We start from the raw sequence: 16,465 nt of genomic DNA, 5'->3' as shown, positions 1-16,465 counted from the left end.
CCAAGTCTGGGACGACTCAGTACACTCTCCCCTTCCCAGTCAAGAAAGCTCACTCATTACCTTCTTCACTTCTTTGGCACTAATGCAGTAACTGTCATTCCATGTAAATTAGAGATATCTAGGAAAGATGGTAATACGCATACATCGTTTAAAAAAATACGTCTCCCCAATAAACACTGAAATGAGCGAAAGGAAGCAAAATTAACGAAGAAAACTCCGTCTACTCTAAAATTTTACAAGCCCCATCCTGCATTAATTTAAATAAACACATTGCAAGCCTTCATCCAGCTAAACCAAAACAAAACGAAACAGAAACCCAGGTGTGGGAGTGGTAAAACACATGTTGCAAGACACCGGCAGTAAAGGAGCCAGAGAAGGCTCCTCCACCTCAACAGGAGGACGGGCAGGAAGAGGAAACGGTCGTCCCGGAGGTCTGCCCCTCGATGGGCGGCCCCTGGGTCAGACCCGTCAGCCTCGCGCCGCCAGGGCTCTGCGGGGAATGGTGGTTTCCAGCACTGACGCCTGCCAGCAGCCACAGCGAGAAGGCCAGTGGCAGGGCCACCCACACCCCTCTCGGCTGCCCTCAAGCTGCCGAGCTACCTTCTGTCCAGTAAATCCCCACTTTGCTAAAGCCGGACAGAATTCGTGTCTGCTGGTGTCGCCAGGAACTCTAACAGACTCAACAAGCATGATTCCTTTTGCACTTAACAACACAGCTCAGAGACATATAAAACAGAAACTACACAAACCACAAGATAAATGGATAAATCCTCAAGAACTGCATGGACTTTGAGACACCTGTCTCAGAAAGTCACAGACCCAAAAGATTTTTTTAAAAAAAACTAAAGGAAAAAAAGATTTTGAGCTTCGTGTCTACGTAAGTTCTTAATTTAAGCTAATTACAATTAAATAAAAGTTAAAAATCAGCTCCTCAGTCTCACACTTCAAATGTGTCTAGTGGTTTCTGTATTGGACACTGCAGATTACAGAACATTTCCTTTATCACAGAGTTGTACTGGACAGAGCTGATATCAAGAAGATGTGGTGTGTATATATTTCTATTCCATGGAATATTATTCAGCATAAAAAAGAAGGAAATCCTGCCACTTGCCCCCCAAGGATGAACCTGGAGGACATCATGCTGAGACAATCCAGACACAGAACAAGTACCACGTGATCTCACTTGCAAGTGGGATCCAAAGTAATCCAACGCACAGAAGCAGAGCGCAGAAATGGCGACTGCCAGGGCCTTGGGGGAGGGGACATGGGGAGACACTGGTCAAAAGCTACAGACCTCCCGCTATAAAGTGAAGACGTTCTGGGGGTCTAATACATGGCTGGTGACTCTAGTTAACACTGGGAATTCCCTGGCGGTCCAGTGGTTAGGACTTGGTGCTTTCACTGCCGTGGCCCAGGTTCAGTCTCTGGTCAGGGAACTAAGATCCTGCAAGCCGCGCCACGTGGACAAAAAAAACAAAAAAAGTACTGTATTGTATACCTGAAATTTGCTAAGTGTTCTCAACACATACACACACACACACACACACACACACACACGTAACCATGTGGGGTGATGGGTGTGTGAATTAGCTTGATTGTGGTGATGGTTTCACAGCGTGTGCACATCTCAATCATCACATCGTGTACCTTAAATGTATACAATTTTTATTTGTCAATTGTGCCCCAATAGAGCTGGAAAAAGTAAATACTCACTTCCATACCTAATTTTGTAACATGTTCCTTAAAGAGGGCCTCCCAAGTCATATAAGCTTTGGGTCCCACAGAGCCTGTCTCCTCCTGCCTTACCAACAAGCTGCAGGAAACACAGTCCCACCACGTCCTTCTTCATTCGGAAGGGCTCAGTGGTCTCGAGCACAGGCTTTGAGGATCGCAGATCTGGGTGGGAATTCCGGCTCTGCCACTTCTAGCCGTGTGCCTGTAGGCAGGTCCTCTGAATCTTAACCCTTAGCCTGAAAACAGGGGTAAACTGGTGCTTGCCCCACAGGGTGATGTGATATAACATCTCAGCGCACCCGGCTCACGGTGAGCACAGCACACACAGCCCACCGTAAGCACACAGTGAGTGTCAGCTATGACTATTTTTTGGTGTTTTTGGAGTGAAGGTTCATTCAGGAAATGCAGGTGAAAAAGGGCATTTTCAGACAAACAAAAGCTGAAGGAGTTTGCCGTAAGAAGACATCCCCTACAGTATGTACTTCGGCATAAGGAAAACTGACCCTGATGAAAAGTCTAAGATGCAGGAAAGAATGAAGAGCAATGCAAGTGTAAATACGCGGGTCATTCTGTGAGCATTTACCGTACAGAACAATAATAATAATGTCTTTCAGAGTCTACAGATAGAGTGAAAATGCACATCAACAAAGGCTAATAAATTGGGAGGGAAGTAAATATAATTAAACTATTCTAAGGCCTTCCAAGAGGATGGTCAAGGTATTGCTTAATCAGATCTTGGTAAGTTGGGTGTGCAAGTTTTAATCTAGGGTAACCCCCACCAAAAGAATAGAAATGGGGGTGAACTCCCAGGAGATCCAGTGGTTAGGACACAGTGCCTTCACTGCCGGGGCCCAGGTTCGATCCCTGGTTGGGGAACTAAGATCCTGCAAGCCACACAGCTTGGCCAAAAAAAAAAACGAATACAAATGGGGTTTATAATTTCTGAATCAGTGGAGGAGAAGAAATGGAATGATAAAAAACACTCAGGGGCTTCCCTGGTGGCGCAGTGGTTGAGGGTCCGCCTGCCGATGCAGGGGACACGGATTCGTGCCCCGGTCCGGGAAGATCCCACATGCCGCAGAGTGGCTGGGCCCGTGAGCCATGGCCGCTGAGCCTGTGCGTCCGGAGCCTGTGCTCCGCAACGGGAGAGGCCACAACAGTGAGAGGCCCGCGGACCGCAAAAAAAAACCACTCAGTCCAAAAGACAGCATTAAAGGAGAAAAGAACGAGTGAGACAAGGACGGTTCACAAATGGGATGTTAGATTTAAACCAAAATATATCAGTTATTGCATTAAATGTAAATAGACTAAATGTTCCAGTTAAAAGTCAAAGATTATCAGAATGTTCTTTAGAATTGTACCTTTGCTAGTTATGATATTAGTCAAAAGAATTCTAATGGAACTTATTCTAGAGTAAGAGGGTCAATTAAATGATAAATTTATAAATGATAAAATTTGTATTCACTTAATAACAGACTCAAAATGTGTACACTAAAAATTGACAGAACTAAAAGGAGAAATAGACAAATCGATCGTCTTAGTGGGATAGCTTCACACAGCTCTCTGAGTAACAGACAGAACAAGCCCACAAAAAGCAGTAAATATGTATAAGATTTGAATGACATGACCTAATGGACATATATGAACAACTATAAAACCCACATCCTTTACAAGCGCACATAGACCATTTTCAAGTATTGACTGTTATATGCCAGGACAGGGCACTTTTCCATACATTATCCCCTCTTATCATCGTCTGGGCTGGAAATCTCCCATCTGCCCTCCCAACCCACTCACCCCTTCTCTATCTTACTCTGTGTCCTGCAAAGCCGACCTGTGTGGGCTGCACTCACAGGCTCCTTTCCCCTCTGGCCTCTGGTTGGGTTTAGCCAGAATTGTTGGGAGAAAGAAGGGTAGAATAAGGGCATTTGTTCTCCCCACCCCTCTGCGGGGCTGCCGGGAGGGTCCCTGGGGATGGCTAAGCTCCAGGCAGCTGCCCTCTCCAAGTTCCTGTTCCCACCCCTCCCCCGCGGCCTTCCAGGTGGCAATGGCCCAGCTGCTCTTAGTCCTGGGGGTGTGCCATCCCTCGTGGGTCTTCCTAAACGCTACCCACACCTTTCCAAACTCTCTTAAATTGCCCAGTTAGACTGTGTCATCTGTCTCCTGCGAGGACCCTGGCTGTATCCCAGCATCCTATCTGCAGTTAAGGAAACGTAAGCTCAGGGAGGCCAGTGACTCACACGAGGTCGTGAGACCTCCTCCTACAGGTGCAGAATTAAGGACAGTCTCCCCCCTTGCTGGCATCTTTAATAAATCGTTAACACGACCCCGGCACACCCCTTCCACTTGAGACAACAGTATGCCCTGTCAGTGTGTCTGAATAACTCCTGAATGTGAGTGGTCACGTGGCCTTTCTTGGTTTCTTAAACATCAGGAACACTGTGTCTTCCACAGTACAGTATTCAGCTGTTCGTTAATTCATTTCTGCTGCATAATACCTTTTAGAGGAAGTTGTTTAATAGCAATGATGACCTCTGAATTTAATACTCTGTGATATTTGATATTTTGTTCTCCTCCTTTGCTGTTTTTCAGATCGCCACGAAATTATCTCCAAAGAGATATTGGAGCTGGACCCCTGGGAGAACCAGTGGAATGTCGTAGCCGTCAACGCCCTCATGCACGACAGCTATGATGTCTGCCTGGTGGCGAAGAAGAATCCCCGCGACCTCATCCCCCCACCTTCAGAGTCAGTGGAGGAGGGTGGGGGGCACTGAGGTCTGTGTCTCTGTGGGACCCCCAAGGTGTCTGCCAAGGAGGCACTAGGGATGGAGAGCCCACAGCATGTGTGGGACGTGTGCATTGCATGCGTCGTGACCCGGTGCAGAGCGGCATGCGCTGGGCGGTGCAGGGGGTGTGTGCAGAGTCCGCCCTCCAGTACCCAGGCTTTGCAGTGTCTTCCCCAAGCTTGGAGGGTAAGGATGGAACCGCCTGCTTCACCCACAGTTGAGCATAATCAGAAAACAGCCACTCCCAAAATATAATTTAGGGATGACATTTAAATAACACATAGAAATCCATCTACTTTACTTACTGTCTATGCTTCTGGAAGCCCAGTGGATTCAAAGAATGCATTTTGGTAGCTATTCTTCACCAATTTCCCAGGAGTTTCACATGCACAAGGCTCTTGTTTAAGCAGGAAGAGTCGGTAAATTCCCTAGAGCTTTCCCAGGGGAAGACCATCCTAGACTGAGACACTTTCTTCAGTGCAGAGCTGTGTAACTGTCATGACCGCTCCCCGTGTCCCCAGGTTCCAGCTGCTAACCCAGGCAGGAGGGGACAGATCCATGGAAGCTGGAGCCAGTTGGAAACCTGCTTCTGCCACCACAAAACAGGACCAGTCAGACCCAAGGCGAGCTGTCGCGAGTAGGCTAGACTCTCAGAAGGCAGGGCCACACCTGTGTCTTTGCAGGTGTACCCCAAGTGCCCATGGCAGTGCCTGGCACATGCGTGGGTCTTTGGGTGGCCAGCATGGGGATGCCCCTGCTCCAGCCACGTGATCACAGTGGAAGCTGCTAGTTTCCCTGGATGGGGTTGGGGGGGTCCTCGTGGGAGGGCCGTGACTTTTCTAGATGCACTGAGTTCGGGATCTAGGCTCTCGTCCCAGCTCTGCTTCTTAGCACGCTGCATGATTCTGGGCAGCCCAGCCTTTCTAAAGCCTTATTCTCCTCCCGTGCAGAATGGGAAGGAAAGTGCTCCCTAGGGTTGTTGGAGAACTGAGTGAGGAAGCGCTGAGCACGGTGCCTGCGAGACGCAAAACAGGAAGCGTTCTTTAGCTGCTGATACTTTCATTATCATTATCGTCGTAATCAGCATCCCCCGAAGCACAGTGCCCAGAACACCCGGGCTTGGCGTGGCATCTTGGGGTTCCAGGGAGAGATGTGCATGGGGTCTGAGATTGCTCTGAATCCCCGGCCCCTCCAGGTCCAGGTGGGGTACGGATAACCCAGGGTTTCTTTTCGGCCCTGGATGCTGCTCCTCTGACCCATATTGGTAACTCTGCCCTCCTGTTGTTGGATAGCGTGAGAGATTCTGCCTCAAACATTTCCCTGTCTTCCCTGTTCTCACCTTAATTGAAGGCTGTCCCAATGTGGCATGGGAGGACTCATAAAACTGGGACTGTCTGCTAGTTCTGTTCCTTGTGAGACAGGATGGTTAGGCGCTGAGCAGGGGGCACAGGGGAAGCGGTCCGGATGCTGACAGAAGCTGCAGCTGCCAGTCACACCGGCTCAGTCTGTGCTCGTCAAGGAGGCGTCACTGTTCTCACTGATTGACTTTATAATGAGCAAATGCTCTAAAAATGAATATTAAATAAAATGTCACTGATGGAAGGTCACTTTCATTTTGGTTTTCGTCCTGCAATTCAATGTAATTTTCATCTGAGGAGGGGACGCTCAGCACCTCCTGGGCAGGAACCAGAGTCGGGGATGACCAGCCTCAAGGACATCGGGAGCGAGGCCCAGAGGCCAGGACGTGTGAGGTGGGCAAGGGCGGGAGGGGGTGCGGTTCCCAGGGCGGCTGAAGCACCAGAGGAAGCCGAGGAAGCCAAGACAAGGAGATGGGGCCACAGAGAAGACCCCCAAGGCCACCCCAGGAGCCCGGCCTTGGTGCGTCAGCCACACGTCTCCCGGCGAGGAAGTCCTTTAAGACCGTCCCCCACAGTCCAGTGTATTCGAGTAGGGTGACAGCAGACACAGCGGATGGGCAGGAGGCCTCGCGGGAGCCCGCGTCTCAGCTGAACCAGCCCCATAGCAGTGGGAGCCGTGCAGGGCCAGTACAGCTGGAAGGAGGGCATCAGCAGTCTGCCGCGAGTCAGAGTCAGAGATGACGGAAGTTTGAGCACAAGAGCACAGTGGGTCAGCCAAACCGAAAGCCCAGAAAATCTTTCCAAGGGTGGTGCCCCCTCCACCAGGGGTCCTTAGAGAGAGCCCCAACCGGATGGCGTATGCTGTCCACCCCAGGCCCTGCTGGAGCACCAAGAGAGAATAGCTGAGGGGTGCACAGTCAAGGCGCCCCACTCCCCCGCCAACACCACACAGCCCGCCGGGGGCCCCGGCTCTTCTTGTTCCCAGCTCACTGGCCACCGCAATCCCGCTCCCGTCTCCGGCGGCCAGCTTAGCAGAACACGTGGACCATCCAGGGAAGGAGACATAAGGGAGCTCTATGGAGGCGCTTCGGGGAGAGGCCTTCTTGCTCTTTGACAGACGTGGAGAAGAAGACGTGGGCTCTTCTGCTGAGACTTTTCTAGGCTGCGGGGCCCCTGGAACTGCAGAGACTGCGCTGCCGTGAGGAGCGGGCTGCAGCTGGTCCAGAGAGCCGGGCGGGACGGGGGATGGGAAGGCCCTGGTCCTGGGTGACACAGCAGAGCCACAGAACGAACCAGCCACAGGACTTCCTGCTAGACGCTCACTGTTAGGATAAATGTTCCTCATTGTTCAGGCTGCCTGGAGTTACTTGCAGCCTGAGATTTCCGAACGATACTCGAGCCTTCCTCTGCCAAAGTCTCTTTTTCCTGGGATGACACATGTCACCTCTGCCAAAGGGGAGGGCTCAGCCCTGGTCCCTGGGACGTCTGGTGATGAGGTGCTTCGGTTCTTGCAGTGAGGAGAGGTGTGCACGCCTGGTGAGTGCCCGTGGTTCACGATCCCGAGCCATTTCTTAGCTATCTCTAGGATATTTCTTTTCTCTCTGAACTTTGACGTTGTTGATTACTGCATATCCCACCCACCACCTGTTTTTGTAAATAAGTTTTATTGGAACACAGTTATGCTTACTGTGTACGTATTGTCTGTGACTGGTTTCACACGGCAACAGCAGGGCCCTGGAAGTGCAGTAGAGACCTCTGGCCCTTTCGGAAAAAGTCTGCCAACTTCTGGTGTATTCCATCAAACTTTCTTGAGGAAAAATACTGAGCTGAGGGACTATGTAAATTATAAAGGAATATACATGCATCTTCCTCTATTTTTACATATATAACACTTTACGTATATATGAACATATATAACATGGTTCCATTCCATTCTTCTTTTATTCAATAGTGTGCTTACAAAGACTATTCCATACGCTCTCCCTTTTTAACAGCTACACAGGATTCCACCATTGATGCAGCATAATTTCTTTAACAAACCACCATGCGGTGGATGTTTCCTCTGTTTCCTCCAGCTGTTCTTTTTTTTTTTTAATTTTCTTGGCTGCACCCTGTGGCATGTGGGATCTTAGTTCCCCGACCAGAGATTGAACCCACACCCCTTGCATTGGAAGCTCGGAGTCTTAATCACTGGAGCACCAAGGAAGTCCCCTTCTTCCAGCTGTTCTTTGAAGGGGACTCCATTCTTTGCTTTAGGCTCTGACACCAAAGTCCAGGCTGGGGGCTATTTAGGAGGTGGGGTCTGCATTGCACTTAGGTTCTCTACAGAAGCTCAGGAGCGTTAGGGGTGGATGCAGGAGCCTACCTAGCCGTGCTGTACGTGGCCTCAGGCCACTTAGAGACAGGACAGGTAGCAGCCACGTCGTCGGGGAACAGACCAGTCTCCTGCAGGCGGGTCTGAGCTGGGCAGGGGGCCATCGGGAGTGAGCGGGCAGGGGGCACCGAGAGGACACCCCTGGCAGGCTGTGCCCATCCTGCAGCGCCAGAGGCTCAGCGGTGGATGGTCTCCACCGGCCGTGGAGCCCAGGACAAATACACGGGTTGGAAAGAGCTAACAAGCTCCAGTTCCAGGCCAAACATGAGGCTTTTCACACCAAGGCCACCAGTTTCAGATCGCAGAAAACCCCACTGAAGGCTTGTTTCTCAGCCTTCCCAGTGCTGTGGGTCTGTAGAGCGACATTCCAAAAGGGAAGTGCGCCAGTGCAGGACCTGCAGCCTCTGAGAGCGTGGACCAGGGAGGGGCGGGGGCGGCCCCCAGCTCTGAAGAAACCACTCTCTCCCCTTCTCCACCTCTGCTGAGCACACACCAGACACTGTCAGGTTGTCGAGAATAAAGCAAGCGGCCACCACGCCATGGAGGGATTGCTCAAAGGGAAGGTGGTCAGCACGTTCTGAGCGCTTTTCCAGAGCCTGGCCCTGCTCCCCATGCGGTCACATCATGGAGGAGAGAAGAGACCTCAGGGACAGTGAAGTGACCTCCTGTGAGGGGCTGGAGTCCAAACCCAGCTCTCCAGGCAAGCACGCAGCACAGCCCATCGCCGCCAGGTGTCGCGCTGTCTCACACCTGCGTGGTTCAGAAGCCCACGGAGGGTCTCAGGGAGCCAAGGTCAGGGCGTTGGCAGGATGCGCTCCCCTTGGAGGCTTTGGGAAGAACCCACGTCCCTGGCTTTTTCAGTCTCTAGAGGCCACTGGTGTTTCTTGGCTGGTGGCTGTTCCTCCATCTTCAAAGCTGACAATCCATCTTCACATCTCCTCCTCCGACACCCCCCTTCTGATCCCCTCCCACCGGTGAGGACCTGAGATTGCGCTGGGCCCACACAGATATCCAGGACCACCTTCCCATCTTAAGGGCATCTGACTGGCAATTAATTCCCCTTTGCCATCAAAGGTTCCATGGGTCAGCATGCACACGTTTGGGGAAAACCACTGCTGTGCCTACACACCATCTAACACGTAGGATTGCCCATAAAGCACATCCGTTCACAGCCTGTGTGGGATTTCACGTGGATACCAAGGGCCGGGGCCACTGGGACACAACAGCAGGTGTAAATGCAGGCGCTGTCGGATGCCCCATGACATCCCTGTGGAGGACAGTGAGAGGGAAAGGCTCCCCTCATCTGCGGAATGACCTGCGGGATGACCTCCATTCTGCTCTAACAAGGGCCACAGATTCAAAGAAGTAAGGTGACCACTACACATGAGCCATCACATAAGTGACTCACTTCTCTGAGCAAAGTGACACTAACTGCTGGGGCAGCCTGGCGCGGGGGGGTTGGGGGGAGTGGTCCTGGGGCCAGTCCGCAGGGCAGGTGACTGTCGGACTTGGGCGTGCTGGATAGATGAACACGACGGGCATTCCAGACCCAGGAGCAGCCTGTGCTGAGGCCCCGCGTGGGGAAGGGTGTGGTGGGCAGTGTGAGGGCAGGCAGCCGCACTGGCCAGGCTGAGCGGGCCCGGTCACCATCCTGGGGTCCGGTCATCCCCTCCTGGGGTGCCTACCCACTCCCACCCCCACGCCTTCCCGGCTGGCATCTCCCAGAGCCTCAAGGAGCTGAGACACACGGTCGGTGAAGCAGCTCCTCCCCCTGGTGGCTGGACCGGACAGTGTTCCTGCCAACAAGGCTGCAGCTGGGAGCCCTGACACCAGGACACGCTCCCTCCCTGGGGGCCAGGGAGCCACCTGCAGGTGCAGAGCTGCTCGGACATCACCTGGATGGCTGGGCTCAGGAGAAGCTAGAACCTGGGACAAAGTCCCTTAGGGTTGTCTACAACAGGGAACAGAAAGAAGGCCTATGCCTACGAACGGGTAAGCAAAAAAGCTGGGAAAATGGGCAAAGAGATGAACACATTTCACAGAAAGGGCGCCTGGACTGGCCAATAAACTATGAAAAGGTGCTCGACCTCTAGGATCAGGGAAGAGCAAGTCCACCTGGAAGAGGGACCACTTCACGCCCTCGTGGGCAGGAGCGGAGGCAGTCCTGGGGGCGCTGTGCTGGCCCCGCGGTGGATGGGCTGGAGAGGCCCGAGAAGCCCCTACGGAGAACAGTGTGGCGTCACGGGCTCAGGCCCCACCCACCCTCCTGGAGGCCGAGCCGGCGCCCCCCCTCCCCCTGCCACCAGCTCTCACCGACGCTCACAGCACTGTTCCTGCGATGGGGGTAAGGAAACAAACCAGTGCCCTGGACAGGAGAAAGGACGAGAGTCCAGGTACAGCTGTGCTCGGAAACCCCCGCGGAAGTGAAGCAGACCAAACCAGAACACAAGTCTGTGTGGACGAACCTCAGAGACAGAGCACCGAGCGAAGACAAGCAGTGAATCATCGATTCTGCACTACGCCACGCCGTCAGGCTTAAAACACACGAAAGGACGCCGTCTGACTTAGAGAGCCAGCTGTGTGTCGTAGAAGAGTAACAAGCTGGGTGGAAGGACTCCGCCGACCGCGGCTCCCGGCCGGGAGGGAGAGAAATGGGGTGCAGGAGGCCTTGGGGGCCGCTCACCCGAGCCCCACCATGGGGGGGCCCTCCCAAGGCCAGCCAGCGATGTCAAGTGCACCCCGACACAGACGCTCCCGACGTTTCATTTTCGGTTCCCTTACCATCCTCCCTTCTGTGTCAAGGACAGGTCCCCGTGGGGCGAGGACATCTTCACATCTCTCCAGCATGAGCTAATCCCCCCTTATACCTGGAAGACCGGCCTTTCTCAGACAATCAGGCAGATGGGGCTAGAACCTGAGGAAGCACTCGTGGGCTGGGGGATTCCCAAACTTCAGAGTTTAGAGCAGAAGTTGGCAAACTTTCTCTGTAAAGGACCGGATAGTAAATATTTCAGGCTTCGTGGGCCAGATGGTCTCTACCACATAGTCTTTGCTGGGTTTGTTTTGGGGCTTTCCCCACATCCTTTAAAAATGCAATTCTCGCACTGAAGCCTGTAGCTTTACAGAGACCACCGGGAGGTTGTGTAACTCAGAGGCCTAGGCCCCATCCCAGACGCTCTGTGTCAGGAAGTCCGGGGGAGGCCTGGGACTAGGCATTTTCCTGTGCACGCTGCCTCCTTCTCCACCCCACCCCTACCCTCCCTCTCACTCCACCCCTCCCCCCCCCCCCCCCCCCGCAGACTCTCCTGCAGGGAGAGGCTGTCCCCGTGGCCACTCCCATCAGTCTCCTGGGACCCCAGGAAGGCCCACGATGCTGGAGTCGCCCTGGTATGGGCCTCCTGTGCCCTCCAGACCTGGAGCTCCTTGGGGGCAGGGACCAGGTCCAGTCACCTCGTGCCCCAGGCCTATCTGGCCTGGCCCATAACCGGCCCGCAGAGGCAAATCCCGCCGCCCCCAGGCCCCGCAGTCGGCCTCCCCTCACTCAGCTCACCACCTCCCTCCTGTGGTTCGTTTTTCTCCTTCCAGCCCCACCCTGCCCGTTTTACTCCGTCTCATCAATCTGTTCTGCCTCGGCCGCAGAGTCGCACGAATTGTTCCTGGGGATGCCAGCCGGGGGCACCTCTGAGCAGCAATGGGAGGAGGGGTTTGGGGCCCAGAGACGGAAGTCATGGCTGGGCTGGTGCAGCCCAAACACTGCATCCTCAGCTTGCAGAAACACCTTCCGACAAGGCCAGGTCGATGGGTATCAAAAGAACTCCCTGGCGGAATTTCCAGCGAAGGAAAACATGCCTTGGCTAAGCAGCCAAGCAGATCATCGAATGAAGACAGAAACAGGCAAGCACAGTTTGTAACAGTTTTATTGAGATAAAACTCACTTATCATAAAGGTCACCCACTTAAAACGTACAACTGGGTGATTCAGTGTATTCAGAGCTGTGCAACCATCGCCACAACCAATTTTAGAACATTTTTATCTCCCCAGAAAGAAATCCCGAGGACAGAAGGAAACAATGGGTAAAAGACACTTGGGATTGGGGCGTTAGGATGAAGAGACTTCACTGATCACACATCTCCGCTCCTCCTCGTTACTCTCTGATACAAACAGGTACTGTCTGAAAACAGCCTATTCGTGCTCATTAGAAGAAAAGAAACCCCACACCCTTTAGCAGTCACCCCCTCATTTCCTGCACCACCCCCAGCCCCGGCAGCCACTAATCTGACTTGTGTCTCGACAGACTGCCTCTTCTGGACACTCTGCACAACCCGTGGTCTCCTGGGACTGTCTTCTTTCACTTAGTGCGATGTTTTCGGGGCTCACCTATGTTGTAGCAGGTCTCGGTGCTTCACTTCTTTTTGCTATCCATTGAATGGATGGACCACCTTTATTTACCTATTTTTATTTTTATTTATCGCTTCCTTATTTGATGGGTTGTTGCCACTTTTTGACTCTCGTGAACAGCGCAGCTGTGAACATTTATGTACAAGTGTCTGTTTGAACATCCCTTTTCCATTCCCTTAGGCATTTTTTTTTCTTTTCTTTTTTGGGGTACACGGGCCTCCCACCGTTGTGGCCTCTCCCGTTGTGGAGCACAAGCTCCGGACGCGCAGGCTCAGCGGCCATGGCTCACGGGCCCAGCCGCTCTGCGGCATGTGGGATCCTCCCAGACCAGGGCACGAACCCGTGTCCCCTGCATCGGCAGGTGGACTCTCAACCACTGCGCCACCAGGGAAGCCCTAGGCACATATTTAAGAGAGGAATTGCTGGGTCGTAGGGCACCTCACAGGAAGAACATTTAATACTTAAGCAATAAGTCATTCATCTAAACTTGACATTAAGCATTTAATCATTAGTCATTCAATCATTTGAGGAACAGCCAGACTGTTTTTCAAAGCGGCACCACCATTTTAAATTCCCACCAGCAGCGTGTGAGGGTTTTGATTTCTCCACGTCCTTGACAACATTAATCGTCTGCCTTGTTAAATACAGTTACCCTATCTGTGGGAAGTGGCATCTCATTGTGGTTTTAACTTGCTCATTTCCCTGATGATGAGCATCATTTAATTTTTTCTTCTGGTGTTTACCTCCATGTAACGCGCTTATAATTCCTGATTTTTAGCTTTAGACGTTTTCTACTGACTTCCTTACACATAATCAAAAACTAACTCAAGACGGATCATAGACCTAAATGTAACTGCTGAAACTACACAAGCTCTAGAACCAAACATAGGAGAAAATCTTTGGGACCTTGCACTAGACGGAGATTTCTTAGATGTGACATCAAAAGCACAATCCATAAAAGAAAAGCTTGGCAAACCGGACTTCGTCAAAATGAAGAACTTATGCTCTTCGAAAGACACTGTTTAGAGAGTAAAAAGGTGAGCCAAAGCCGAGGAGAAAATAGCTATATTATTATATATCTGATAAAAGAGCTTTAGCCAGAACTTGTAAAGAACTCTCAAAACTCAACAATAAGAAAATCCAAACAGCTCATTTTTTTTTTAATGGGCAGAATAGTTGAAAAGATACTTCACCAAAAAAAAAAAAATCTATGGGTCACAAATATGCACATGAAAAGAGGCTCAGTATCACTAGTCATTAGGAAAAGATAAATTTAAAACCACAATAAGATACCACATCAGAATGACTAAAATTTGGGGGGGGGCGCGGGGGTGGTTTGGCCATGCTGCGTGGCCTGGGGATCCTAGTTCCCCCAACAGGGATCAAACCCAGGACTACGGCAGTGAAAGCGCCGAGTCTTAACCACCGGACCACCAGGGAATTCCTGAGAATGACTAAAATTTCTGTAAAAACCTGACACAACCAACTGCTCATGAGTATGCAGAACAACTGGAATTCTCACACATCGTTGGTGGGACCGCAGAAGGGTACCACCACCCTGGAAAACAGTTTCGCGGTGAAGCCTACGACTCGGCAGTCCTGCTCCCAGACATTTACTGAAGAGAAATGAAAACTTAGCTTCCCGCACAAACCCGCACACAAGTGTTTAAAGTGGTTTTTCTAATAATAACCCGAAGCACCCTAAATGTCCTTCACCTGGAGAATGGATCACTACTCTGCCATAAAGAGGAACGAACCACGGGGACTCCAACAACATGGGTGACTCTCAAAGGTATCCTGAGCAGAAGGAGCCCATGACGAAGCCGACACACTACGTGGGTCAGTTTCTATGACATCAAGGGGAAGGTGAAGCTGCGGGGAACAGAAAACACGTCCGCGGTGGACAGGAGCTGAGAGTGGGGGACAGGCCAACCACAGAGGTGCGTGTGAAGCTGGGATGACAAAACCCTTCTGTGTCTTGACTGTGGTGGCAGTCCCAGGGCTGTATGCATTTGTCAACATTTGCATAACTGTACAGGAAAAAAGGTAAATTTTAGTGTATGTAAATTATGCTCTCATATTTAAAAAGGAGGCAAAAAGCTAGTGCAGAGAGTAGAAGTGTGAACTGGCCAAGGAAACACAGGCAGACACCCTGGGGGCTGTCTGAGGTTGGGTGGATTTGTGGCGGGTCCAGTCTGGCCAGTATCACTCTGCTCCACAGGCCAGCGAGGAGAAGGGAGATGGCCAGATTCATCCATAGCTTGTGCCAGACGCATGCTTCAAAAGACAGACACAAGGGCATGAGTGCTATTTACACATGTAGAGAAACGATCACCACAGTAAGGCTAGCTAACATCTGTCACCATATCATTGCAAACTTCAAGTGTGTGTGCAACTTTTCATATCTATTCTTTTAGATCTTAGGCCCTCAGTTCTTATTTATTGAGATGCCGGGTCAGGGAGGGAAGGGGGAAGAAAGGAGAGCACTGATGGGAAAGTAAAGGCCTGGATGTCTCCCCGGGATGCAGATCAGCCACCTCAGAAGTAGTTCCAAGTTCCCGTGGGTTTTCAGGACCTCCAAGGACCCTGCCAACTCTAAATCCTGGGGTGCTGCGAGATAATTATAACAAGGCAAATGTGCTCCATGACTGCCAAGGTACAACACACAGCGGAAGCAGATGGCATGAAGAAATCGGGCCCAACCGGGGGGTGCAGGGGAGGCTGCGTTAGATGGAAACACCTGTGCTGTGATGCGTGGGTTTTGTCTGAGCAGAGGGGGGCTGCAGGTTGGGGAAGAGGAGGAGGAGGACGCATCCCAGCAGACAGAGTAGGTGTGAGGAAAAGCAGTGGGCAGGGCAGGGCGGGGCGAGGGCTCAGGCTGGGGAGACAGGCGCGGAGCTTCTGCAGAGAGCTACTGTCTGAGCGCCAGGAGGGCTCGGTTCCACGTGTGGGCAGTGGTACCCCTCAGAGCTGCTGGTGATGCTCAGTACCTGTTGTTCTCTTCTTCCATAATGACGGAGCACTGTGTTTATGGATGTCAGCTGAATGCACAGCCGTGTGAAACAATGATCAGACATCTAGACTCAGCAATTCTGCTCCCAGACACAGACCCAAGGGAAATGAAAAGACCTGTACACAAATATTCAAAGCAGCACTATTAAAAATAGCCCCAAACTGGGAACAATCCAAATGTTCATCAACAAGAACGGGGATAAATAGATTGTGGTGGAAAACCACAGAGCATTTAAAAAAAAAAAAAAAGAGCAAATTACTGCACACACAACAAGGATGACTCTCACAGACATAAGGTCGAGTGCCAGACACAAAAGATCCCATGCTGAATGCTTCAACATACTCCAAGTTCCAAAATAGGCAAAGGTCATGGACAGCAACAGAGGTCAGGATAGTGCTCACCTGGGGGAGGTCTCGAAACTGGGAGCTGCACAGGGAGCCTACAGAGGCACTCAGGGTCTCTGTCTTGGTCCTCGGTATGGTGACCCAGGTAGAGACACATGCACACACTTCTCATGCTGTGTATTTTAGTCAGGGTGAGCTATACGTGCCCCAGCCTCCCTTGCAGCTACGTGTGACAATGGACTAAATTCTGGCCTACGAGATATACATGCAAGTTGTGTATGCAACTTCTAAAGAAGGTCTTTAAAGCAAGGAAGTGTGACTTTCCCTTCCTCCCTCCTGCTGGATGGAATGCAGATGTATGGCTGGCACTTGAGCAGCTATGCTGGACCATGAGGTGTCACACGTGGCAGGGCAATAACATCGAAGGAGCCTGGGCCTCTGAGACCACGGAGACTGGC

General features: G+C 51.7%; 1 protein-coding gene across 1 annotated transcript in view; it reads left to right on the top strand.

Annotated features, from left to right (window-relative positions):
• KBTBD12 (kelch repeat and BTB domain containing 12) overlaps positions 1 to 4,510 on the top strand; it is a 52,396-nt gene extending 47,886 nt beyond the window's left edge. The window contains exon 6 of the mRNA XM_029243209.1: positions 4,327 to 4,510. Coding sequence (XP_029099042.1) covers positions 4,327 to 4,508 — 182 coding nt within the window. The 3' untranslated portion in view covers positions 4,509 to 4,510. The remainder of the gene's footprint in view (positions 1 to 4,326) is intronic.
• The last annotated feature ends 11,955 nt before the right edge of the window (positions 4,511 to 16,465 follow it).

The sequence above is a fragment of the Monodon monoceros genome, unplaced genomic scaffold (assembly GCF_005190385.1).
Source record: "Monodon monoceros isolate NGI ecotype Baffin Bay Population unplaced genomic scaffold, NGI_Narwhal_1 Super_Scaffold_3, whole genome shotgun sequence".
NCBI classification, from domain to species: Eukaryota; Metazoa; Chordata; class Mammalia; order Artiodactyla; family Monodontidae; genus Monodon; species Monodon monoceros.
The sequence above is the reverse complement of the archived record's forward strand: the minus strand, read 5'-3'. Positions and strand labels throughout refer to the sequence as shown.